At 43.6% G+C, this 11571-nt stretch overlaps 1 protein-coding gene across 1 annotated transcript in view; it reads left to right on the forward strand.

Annotated features, from left to right (window-relative positions):
- Window positions 1-5859, forward strand: part of SPINK8 (serine peptidase inhibitor, Kazal type 8 (putative)) — a 30423-nt gene extending 24564 nt beyond the window's left edge. Inside the window, exon 5 of the mRNA XM_025374079.1 lies at window positions 5702-5859. Within this exon, the coding sequence (XP_025229864.1) occupies window positions 5702-5713 (12 nt within the window). The 3' untranslated portion in view covers window positions 5714-5859. The remainder of the gene's footprint in view (window positions 1-5701) is intronic.
- Window positions 5860-11571: the final 5712 nt, after the last annotated feature.

Consider the following 11571-nt stretch of genomic DNA (forward strand, 5'->3'; position numbering starts at 1 on the left):
CAAACAAAAAACAAGACAAGGAATATGTGTGTACATGTAATGTGTGTATATAATCCTTAGAAGTTAAAAGGGAAAAAATATATATCTTAATCTGTTTTGTGCTGCTATAACAGAACACCTCAAACTGGGTAATTTATAAACAATAGAAACTTATTGCTTGTGATGCTGGAGGCTGGGAAGTCCACTATCAAGATGCCAGCATCTTGTGAGGGACTTCCTGCTGTGTTGTCCCATGGCAAAAGGCAGAAGGGTCAAAAAGCATGTACTCATGCACACATGCACATGTGTGTGTGAGAGAGAGAGTAGAAGGGATCCAAACTCATCATTTTATCAGAAACCTGCTCCCACAATAACTAACCCTTTCCTGTGATAATGGCATCAATCCATTCATGAGGGCAGAGCCCTCAAGACATAATAAGTAATTAAAGGTTCCACCTCTCAACACTGTTGTATTGGGGATTATTTTTCCAAGACATAAACTTTGGGGGACACATTCAAACCATAGCAATATATATCACAGAATGTTATATCCAGCCAAGTTTTCCTTCTTTCCTTCTTTCTTTCTCGCCTTCCTTCTTTCTTTCCTTCCTTCTGTTTCTCTTTCTTTTCTTTTCCCTTCCTTTCATTTTTCTTCACTTTCCTTTCCTTTATTTTTTCCTTTCCTCTTGCCTTGCCTTGGCTTTACCTTTGCCCTTGTCTTTTTGTCTTTGCCTTGTCCTGCCCCAGGCTTTGCCCCTTGCCCTGGCCTTGCCCCTGGTTCTGTCCCTCACATCTAGCCTTGCCCAGCCACATGCCTTGTCCCTTGCCCTGCCTCATACCTCTTGCCCTGCCCCATGACTTGCCCCTTGCCCTGTCCCCTGCCCTGCCCCTTGCCCTGCCCCCTTGACCTGCCCCATAACCTGGCCCTTGCCCTGCCCCTGGCCTTGCCCCATACCCTGCCTTCTGTCTTTCCTTGCCCTGTCCCATGCCTTGGCACTTGCCCCTCATTCCTTGCCTTACCACTTGTCCCACCCCTCACCTTGCTTTTCCCTGCTTCTTGCCTTGCCTTGCTCCTTGCCTTTCTTTGTCCCTTTCCCCTTCCCCGTTTCCCCTTCCTCCTTCCCCCTTGCCCCTTTCCTTACTCCTTGCCTTGCCTTGCCTCACTCTGTCATCCAGGCTGAAGTGCAGTGGTGCAATCACAGCTCATGTAGGCTCAACCTCCTGTGGTCAACCAATCCTCCCACGTACCTGGGACTACGAGCACACAACACTGCACTGGGCTAATTTTTGTATTTTTTGTAGAGATGGCATCTCACTATTTTTCCCAGGTAGGTCTCGAACTCCTGGACTCAAGCAGTCTTCCCATCTAGGCCTCCCACAGTGCTGGGATTACAGGCATGAGCCACCATACCCAACCCCAAATTATCTTTCAAATGTTCAAACATGATAAAAAGTTATATTCTTAAGAATATAATTGGCCGGGCGCGGTGGCTCAAGCCTGTAATCCCAGCACTTTGGGAGGCCAAGGCGGGTGGATCACGAGGTCAAGAGATCGAGACCATCCTGGCTAACATGGTGAAACCCCGTCTCTACTAAAAATACAAAAAACTAGCCGGGCGTAGTGGTGGGCGCTTGTAGTCCCAGCTCCTTGGAGGCTGAGGCGGGAGAATGGCATGAACCCGGGAGGCGGAGCTTGCAGTGAGCCGAGATCGTACCACTGCACTCCAGCCTGGGCGACACAGCTAGACTTCGTCTCAAGAAAAAAAAAAAAAAAAAAGAATATAATTAATGGCTGGGTGCGGTGGCTCACGCCTGTAATTCCAGCACTTTGGGAGGCCAAGGTCGGTAGACCACCTGAGGTCAGGGGTTCGAGACCAGCCTGATCAACATGGCAAAACCTCATCTATAATAAAAAATACAAAAATTAGCCAGACATGGTGGTGCACACCTGTAGTCCCAGCTACTCAGGAGGCAGAGGCAGGAGGATCGCTTGAATCAAGGAGGCAGAGGTTGCAGTGAGCCAAGATCGTGCCACCACACCCCAGCCTGAACAACAGTGAGACTCCATCTCAAAAAAAAAAAAAAAAAAAAAAGAGGCCAGGTGTAATCCCAGCACTTTGGGAGGCTGAGGCGGGTGGATCATGAGATCAGGAGATTGAGACCATCCTAGCTAACACGGTGAAACCCCATCTCTACTAAAAATATAAAACATTAGCCAGGTGTGGTGGCATGCACCTATAGTCCCAGCTACTTGGGAGGCTGAGGCAGGAGAATGGCGTGAACCCGGGAGGCGGAGCTTGCAGTGATCCGAGATCGCACCACTGCACTCCAGCCTGGGTGACAGAGTGAGACTCCATCTCAAAAAAAAAAAAAAATTTTAGCCGGGCGAGGTGGCTCAAGCCTGTAATCCCAGCACTTTGGGAGGCCGAGACGGGCGGATCACGAGGTCAGGAGATCGAGACCATCCTGGCTAACACGGTGAAACCCCGTCTCTACTAAAAAATACAAAAAACTAGCCGGGCGAGGTGGCGGGCACCTGTAGTCCCAGTTGCTCGGGAGGCTGAGGCAGGAGAATGGTGTGAACCCAGGAGACGGAGCTTGCAGTGAGCTGAGATCTGGCCACCGCACTCCAGCCTGGGTGACAAAGCGAGACTCCATCTCAAAAAAAAAAAAAAAAAAAAAAAAAAAAAAGAAAAGAAAATTTTAAATGGGAGTGAGCAAGAGAGAGATGAAAGAGGAAAATACTAAATGAAAAAAAATCCTAATATAACAGTAATTACAGTAAATATGAATAGGTTATACTCAGTGAATCAAAAGACAGATATTCTCAGACTGGATAACTGGATAAAGAAAAAGAAGATCCAACAAAATGTTGCCTACAAAGACATACTTGATTTTTAAAGCACACAGAAAAACAGAAAATAAATATATGCACCCAAGCATGAGAATCAGTTATAGGCTAAAAGAAAGCTGAAGTTACAAACTTATCTGACAAAACAGAAATTTGAGATTCCTTCCCTTTGAGTTTAGACACAAGTCATGAACACTTGTTTAACACAATACCAGAGAGCCTGAGCTACTCTCTCTCTCTCTCTCTCTCTCTATATATATATATATATATATATAATATTTGCAAAGTGTAGAAAACATTGCTAACCATCCACCCTATATAATATGCAGGGTGCACCAGCAGACTCGGGGCCCAGGGAAGAGCTGACTTTGCGGTTCAGGTCTGAAGGTTATCTTCTGGTAGAATTACTTGTTGTTTGGGGTGGGAGGTTGGGTGGGAGTAGCTCTTTTTGTTCTATTAATGCCTTAAACTGATTGGATGGGGCCTACCCACATTATGAAGGGCAATCTGCTTTACCCGAAGTCCACTAATTTAAATGTTAATCTCATCCAAAAACACCCTCACCAAAATATCTAGAACAATGTTCGACCAAGTATCTGGGCACTGTGACCCAGCCAAGGTGACAAATAAAAGTAACCATCACAAAGCCTATCACTAAATCCCTTCTTGGAAGATGGCTGCACTCCAAGGCAAAGCACCTCCCCAGAGACTGCTACATGAGCATTGTTATTTTCCTTGAGTCTTTCTGTTTTTGTGTCTGTTTGCTAAATGACACTTTGACAAGAACAATGATATGATAATCATCAGTTCTGGCATGGGCTCAATCACAAATATTAACACTATTAAGGGGGTTCTGGGCCAGGCGCGGTGGCTCACGCCTGTAATCCCAGCACTTTGGGAGGCCAAGGCAGGTGGATCACCTGAAGTCAGGGATTCGAGAGCACCCTGACCAATATGATGAAACCTGTCTCTACTAAAAATGCAAAAATTAGCCAGGCATGGTGGCGCATGCCTGTAATCTCAGCTACTCAGGAGGCTCGGGCAAGAGAATCGCCTGAACCTGGGAGGCAGAGGTTGTAGTAAGCCGAGATCACACCATTGCACTCCAGCCTGGGCAACAAGAGTGAAACTATCTCAAAAAACAAAACAAAACGGTGGGGGCATTCTGAAATTCTGCTGGATGTATGAGCAAACTCAAAGGAGAAAACTTTAAAACTTGACCAAAGGATATTTAAGATCATATGAATAAATGGAGAGACAGTCTATGCCCCAGATTATAACTTAAGTATTATGACTATGTTAGTTTTCTCTATTCTAAAACTTCATTTCATTCCCAATCAATAACCAGTTGAATTTAAGATCGCTGATAAATGAAAAACACTATGGATAAGTGAGTAAACAGCTCACAGAACTAGAGGAGCTATTGCAATAAGCTAGAAAATAGAATGTACATGCAAATAAGCAACAAGAAAACCGACAGCCGCAAAGGCTATGGTTTTATTATAGAAGAATAAAGACAAAAGGCTAATTATATAAAGGATATTCAAAAGCTTATAAATAATCAGGGGCAAATTCAAATTGAAATATAATGAGATGCCTATTTGCCTATCATACTAGAAAAAATCAGAAGGCTGGGTACGTCCAGTGTTGGTTGGACCTGGAGATATCTGTACTCTCATGATCTATGGTGACAGTGAAGACGGTTACAGACACTTTGGGAAGCAATCTGCCATTTTTAGGCAAAGTAAGAAATTAAATATATTCATATCTCATGGTCCAGCATTTCCAACCCTAGGAAATCACAAAAAGATTCCCTCATCGCTTCGTGAAATGACATGTATGTCTATTGCAGGGTTATTCAATGCGGCAGGTGGCAGGTATGGGGACAGCCTGAGTGAGACTAGTCAAGAAATCAATAGGTAAACTGTGGAAGGTAGTCCTTACAGATTTCAATGCAGCTTTCAGAAGAAATGAGATGTGCCATTAGCAGTATGGATAGATCTTAAAATACTACACTGAGAGGAAAAGCAAGGGACGGAATAATACAAGTAACATGACAGCATTATATAAACTAAAAATAAACACTATATATATTTGGCACAAACATAAAAAGACACACACTGAACTCATTGAAATCATTGGCTCTGGTGTGAGGAGAAAGGGAATGAATGAATTAGTGAATGAATGAATGAATGAATAGTGGCTCCTCCCTACAGCCCTTCAGCAAAGCAGCATAGAAACTGTTTTTGATAGGATCTCACACACATACAAAAAAGAGATCTGTAACAGGAAGACTAGTGATATCACTGATTGCCAGCCATGTGCCCTGCACCACATCATATGCTTTGCCTGTATCTCCACTCCTGTGTTCCTCACAGCCCTGCCATGAGGAAAGCATTGCTATTAGCTACATTTCATATTCAAAGGAGCAGAGGTCTAGAGAGTCCATGTGACTTGCCCAAACCCACAGAGCTAGGAACTGGCACGGCTGGGCCTTGAATCCAGTGGGTCAACCTCTAGACTCTGTTCTTTAACACCATCTTCTATGCCTCCCATATCCCGCAACAGGCCTCTGCCAGGATCCTGCTTCATGTCAACTCCACTGCCTCTACTCGCTTGGGAGTTTCCAGAGGCTCTCCTGGGGTCCAAAGGCTCACCCAGACATCCGCATCCTTTGCCTTCCTCTTTTCTACCCACTTCCACTCTGCTTTTTTCTTCTCCAGTGAAATTAGAATGTCTCTAACCTGCCTTAACTCAGAGAATAATTGTTTAGCATTTCCCCTGCTGGACTATGGTTGTGGCTACCAATGTGGTGGCTTTTCTCTTAACTTCCTCAAATTTGATTTCTCTAAGCAGATACTTCTCTTGCAGGAAAACTCTTGAACGTACCACAAAGAATTAGAAAACCTACTGAATCTCCAGATGGCCAAGTGAAACACAATGGTTGCCTCTTCAAATACATCCCCTTTAATTACTAATGGTTGGATCAAACTCGTTGATTTCTGTCTTCAATAAATGGTTCTCAGCAGAAAACCTGGCTGGCAAACATTTCTCTTGGTTAATAAGAATCTTTAAAAAATATCAGATATTCTATTTTCTCATCCCAAATCTACATGACTCATGCCATGGGTTCCCTCTGTTCTTACACAGATTGTGAGCAAATGACCACAGAAATCTAAAATCTTAGTAAGAAGAGCAAGTTTTGTGGTGTTTTTAACTTGCCTTATACCCATTCTCCCTACCCCAACTCTGCTGTAGGCTTAAATTAAACCAACCCTGATATCATGGTGGAAACCAGCTCCTAAAGACACGAAAGGGGGAAGAACAGGTTTGGAGGTCCCCAAAAACACCATTTCCAGAAAATGATCATTATTTGATTTGCCTGGCAGCTCCCTAGAGACCTCCTCTAGCAGGCTTGCCTTTGACTTTTTGTTTTGTTTTGTTTTAACCTGACTGAGAGTTCTGTCACCGAGAACTTTTTCCCTGAGGCATCTGTCAAAAACAGCCTCAATTTTTAAAATTTGCAAAAACCTTAAGCAGTGATAACATTTGGGACAAACAAATAACCTAAAATTAAAAAAAAAAAAATCTTATAAGAAAAAGCTGAGAATAGAATGTGCACGGAGCTTTTGAAAAGCTCTGGCATATTTCTGGGAATCTAGAAGACCATGGGCATGAGCAGGTCTGTAATATGTCTAGGAGAATCTTTAGAAGGCCCTATATGCTCACCTTGGCTGACTTTAATGCTCTGAATAGCAAGAAATGAAGTCTAAAGCAGAGTTGTAATCTGCCTGCCTGACCACTGAAGGCACGGCTCAATACATACGGAACACCTCAGCAAAGGCAGAAAGACTTATTGATTCCAAGTATTTAAAAACACTATGTCCAATCATTAGATGACCACTAAACTAATGGAACAGAGTCTTCAATGGTTACATACTACCAAGAATACATACTTTTAAAAATTAGTTGATAAAAATCACTAAACAAATTAATAGCAGCAACAACAAACCCAGGGGAAGGGGAGAATCTGATTTCCAAAGTTGCCACATTATGTTATTTAAAACATCCAGTTTTCAACGAAATATTATGACACAAACAAAGAAACAAGAAAGACTGGCCCATACACAAGGAAAAAAATCAGTCAATAGAAATTGTTGCCAAGAAAGCTCCAATGTTGGACTTACTAGACGAAGACTTTAAATCAGCTCAGACAGGTGACTCATGGCTATAATCCCAACACTTTGGGGGCCTGAGGTGAAAGGATCACTTCAGGCCAGGAGTTCAAGACCAGCCTGGACAACATAGCAAGACCCTATCTCTACAAAAAATAAAAAATTACCAGGCATGCTGCATGTGCCTGTAGTCCTAGCTACTCAGGAAGCTGAGGTGGGAGGATTGCTTGAGCCCAGGAGGTTTAGGCTATAGTGAGCTATGATTGTGCCACTGCATTCTAGCCTGGGTGACAGCAAGGCCTTATTAAAAACAATACACATACATACATGTATACATATTTTTTCAAAGAGATAAACTATGTCTAAAGAAATAAAGTATAAGAATGATGTGTGAACAAGTAGAGAACATCATAAAGAAATTATTTTTTAAAAATATAACTTTCCTGAGGTGATAAGTACAATAGCTAAAATGACAAATTCACTAGAGAGGCTTCATAGCAAAGTTGAACAGGCCCAGAAGAAAGAACAAGTGAATTTGAAGAAAGATTGACATTATCCAGTGTGAGGAGCAGAAAGAAAAAGGAACAGAGCCCTGGAAGCCTGTGGGATATAATCAAACAAGACAACATGAAGATAATAGTAGTCCAGGAAGGAGAATGGAAGAAAGAAAAGGGCAGAAAGATATTTGAAGAAATAATGGCTGAAAATATCTCAAATTTTTCAAAGAATGTTAACATGCACATCCAAGCAACTCAGCAAACTCCAAGTAGGACGACCTCAAAGAAATCCACACCTATACACATCATAATCTCCGTCAAAAGCCAAAGACCAAGAGAGAATTTTGAAATAGCAAAAGAGAAGTAAATCATTAAGTACAAATGATCCTCAGTAAGATTAACATCTAGTTTCTCATCAGAAACCATGGAGGCCAGAAAGCAGTAAGATAATATATTCAAAGTGCTAACAGAAAAAAATATCAGCCAAGAATTCTATATCCATAAAGAAAATCCTTCAGAAATGAAAGAGAGCGGTGGCTCACACCTGTAATCCCAGCACTCAGGGAGGCTGAGGCAGGTGGATCATCTGAGATCAGAATTTCAACACCAGCCTGGCCAGCATAGTGAAACCCTCTCTACTAAAAACACAAAATTAGCTGGGTACAGTGTTACATGCCTGTAATCCCAGCTGCTTGGGAGGCTGAGGCAGGAGAATTGCTTGAACCTAGAAGGCAGAGGTTGCAGTGAGCCAAGATTGCACCATTGCACTCCAGCATGGGCAACAAGAGCAAAACTCCATCTCAAAAAAAAAAAAAAAAAAAAAAAAAAAAAAAAAAGAAAAGAAAAGAAAAAAAAGAAATGAAGGAGAAAGTAAGATAGACCAACAAAACTAATAAAAACTGAAATAATTTGTGTCCAGCAGATCCACCCTACAGGAAATACTAAAGGGAATACTTTAGGCTGAAATGAAAGGGCACTTAAATCAACATGGGGAAATAGAACTGGTAGAGGTAACTACACAGGTAAAGACAGTATAAATATATGGTTTTGTTTGTAAATCTTTTATACCCTAAAGGCCGGGCGCGGTGGCTCAAGCCTGTAATCCCAGCACTTTGGGAGGCCGAGACGGGCGGATCACGAGGTCAGGAGATCGAGACCATCCTGGCTAACCCGGTGAAACCCCGTCTCTACTAAAAAATAAAAAAAAACTAGCCGGGCGAGGTGGCGGGCGCCTGTAGTCCCAGCTACTCAGGAGGCTGAGGCAGGAGAATGGCGGGAACCCGGGAGGCGGAGCTTGCAGTGAGCTGAGATCCGGCCACTGCACTCCAGCCTGGGGGACAGAGCGAAACCCCCTCTCAAAAAAAAAAAAAAAAAAAAAAAAAAAAAAAAATCTTTTATACCCTATATGTCTTAAAAGACAACTGCATAAAGCAAGAGCTAATAATAAATAATAACAGCCAGGCGCAGTGGCTCACGCCTGTAATCCCAAAACTTTGGGAGGACAAGGCGGGCAATCCATCGCCTGAGGTTGGGAGTTCAAGATCAGTCTGGCCAGCACGGTGAAACTCCGTCTCTACTAAAAATACAAAAATTAGCTGGGCGTGGTGGCAGGCGCCTGTAATTCCAGCTACTCGGGAAGCTGAGGCAGGAGAATCGCTTGAACCCAGGAGGCGGAGGCTGCAGTGAGCCGAGATCGCACCATTGCACTCCAGCCTGGGCAACCGAGCGAGACTCCGTCTCAAAAAAAATAATAATAACGCGGTGGCTCACGCCTTTAATCCCAGCACTTTGGGAGACAGAGACGAACGGATCACGAGGTCAGGAGATCGAGACCATCCTGGCTAACACGGTGAAACCCCATCTCTACTAAAACACACAAAAAAATTAGCCAGGCGTGGTGGCGGGCGCCTGTAGTCAGTCCCAGCTACTCAGGAGGCTGAGGCAGGATAATGGTGTGAACCCGGGAGGCGGAGCTTGCAGTGAGGAGAGATCGGCCACTGCACTCCAGCCTGGGCGACAGAGCGAGACTCCATCTCAAAAATAATAATAATAATAACAACAACAATATTATATGCTTGATGATGTGCCACAGGTTTCTGAGGCTCTGTTCCTCTTTTTCCAACTTGTTGAGATGGAGGCTTACTGAATTTCCAGTCCTTCTTCTTTTCTAATATATGTATTTTAGGCTACAAATTTCCATCTAAGCAAGGCTTTAGCAGTATCAATTTTTTAAAAATTATATCTAAGTACAGTATACATACAGAATTCACATAAGCGTAGCATCAAATGAGGCACCTGGTCAGTACTGTTTCTCAGTGTTTAGTAAATGTTTTTTTATTACTACTGTGAATTGTCCTTTGTCTCTTATGCCATAGCATCCTGGCAATGGGGAGGGGTTTGAGGGTGGGATGGTAAAGGGATTCTGGGATTCCATTTTATTGGAGCATTTTTTCCCCTTACTTCTCATAAGGTGACTGTTGGGGAGAGATCTGTGTCACTTATTGCAGTTTGTTACATGCTGGAATGCTGCAGATTTTGGAATGCCATCTATATCAGTTGTCTGGAATCTGGCTTCACATAGGGTTCTTGTCTTCTGTTCAGCTGGATTGCTACTGGTTTGCTGGGACTTCTGGAGTCCTGATGATCATTCTGCAAAGGAAGACTCAGGGATGGCGATATTGGCTGTGGCCCTCATCTGCTGGGCCATAGTGGTTATTGTGTTGTTTATTTTGCTGTGTCCTAGAACAGGGGCTTTACTGAACCACCCATGTCCTCTGTCTGAGAGCTTTGCAACTTACAAGGACTGTTCTCTTCCTTCAGGGGCTGGGATGACTTGCTGATTTAAGCCCCTTTGTTGAGATACAGAGGCATAGTCATAATGACTGGGATTTTTGTTGCTCATCTTCGAGGAAGATTTGTTTAGGCTCGCTGTTATCCACCATATCTTGTATTTAGAGTAGTTTGCTGGCTAACTCACTGGGTCCTTTGGCCTACTGCAGTTTCAGTTGCTACAACTCCCTCTGTCTGTGACTCAGGGTAGGGAGAAGTACTGGGTTGCCATTTTTGGAGTCAGGGTTGGGGGCCTGGGTTTGAGAATCAGAGGTCATGGGTTGAGGTTTAGGGATTAGAGGTTAGGATTAGGAGGTTAGAAGATAAGCATCAAGGCCTCAGGATCTAGAGACCAGGTCTAGGATTAAAGGGTTATAAATTTAGGGACTAGGGCTTGGGTTAGGATTGGAACTGAGTATCAGAGCAGTTAAGGTTAGAGTAGGGGGTGGTGGTCAGGGGTCAAAACAAAAAGAGAAGAAATGCAAGGCTCTCTGGAGAGACTGGAAAAACTTTCCTCAGAAGTTCCCAAAGGTGACTGGGTATCAGGAAACTAATGGGAAGTGACTTCTTATTGCTGCAGAGAGAGAAGCCATGAGGAGTTGGGGACAAACCTTCCAAGAGGGCAATACCTTGTGTAGGCAGACACTGAAGTCACTTAAATGTGCAAGTTGTCTTTAAATTGATGACAGTTATCGTTTATTTTCACTCTTCTCATTCTCAGTGATTTCCCTCAAAAAAACTCCAAGAAACCAAAACACATTTTTTTTTTTTACCACCTTTATTAAGCCTGTCACCAAGTTTCTGCTCACACCTGCCACAGGTGACCCCCGATCCATTCTCCCTGTCCCCATCCTCACCATACATCCAAGTACACACCAGGAACACCCCCAGTTCTAATCTCACCCTGGGCTGCTTCAATAGACTCAAGTAACGCAACCACCAACCTGCTGCCCAGATTCCTAATTACACGTGAAAGGCCGTTATGACTTGCTTCCCTAGGCCCTATGCACACCTGGGCTCCAGCTAAGGATTCTCCTTCATCAACCCCCATATTAGCTACGATCCTTCGTGCCAATGTATCGCTCCCAGCTCAAAAGACTTTGAAGGGCTGCCTGTGCCCTCGCGATCCAGCGCTGAAGTTCTTTGCCCTCCGCGTACTTCTGACAAATACTGGGCATCAACCATGTTCCAGGAACTACCCTAGACATAGAAAATAACAAGGTGGGCAAGGTTCCCGTCG

The sequence above is a fragment of the Theropithecus gelada genome, chromosome 2, assembly GCF_003255815.1.
Source record: "Theropithecus gelada isolate Dixy chromosome 2, Tgel_1.0, whole genome shotgun sequence".
Classification (NCBI taxonomy): Eukaryota; Metazoa; Chordata; class Mammalia; order Primates; family Cercopithecidae; genus Theropithecus; species Theropithecus gelada.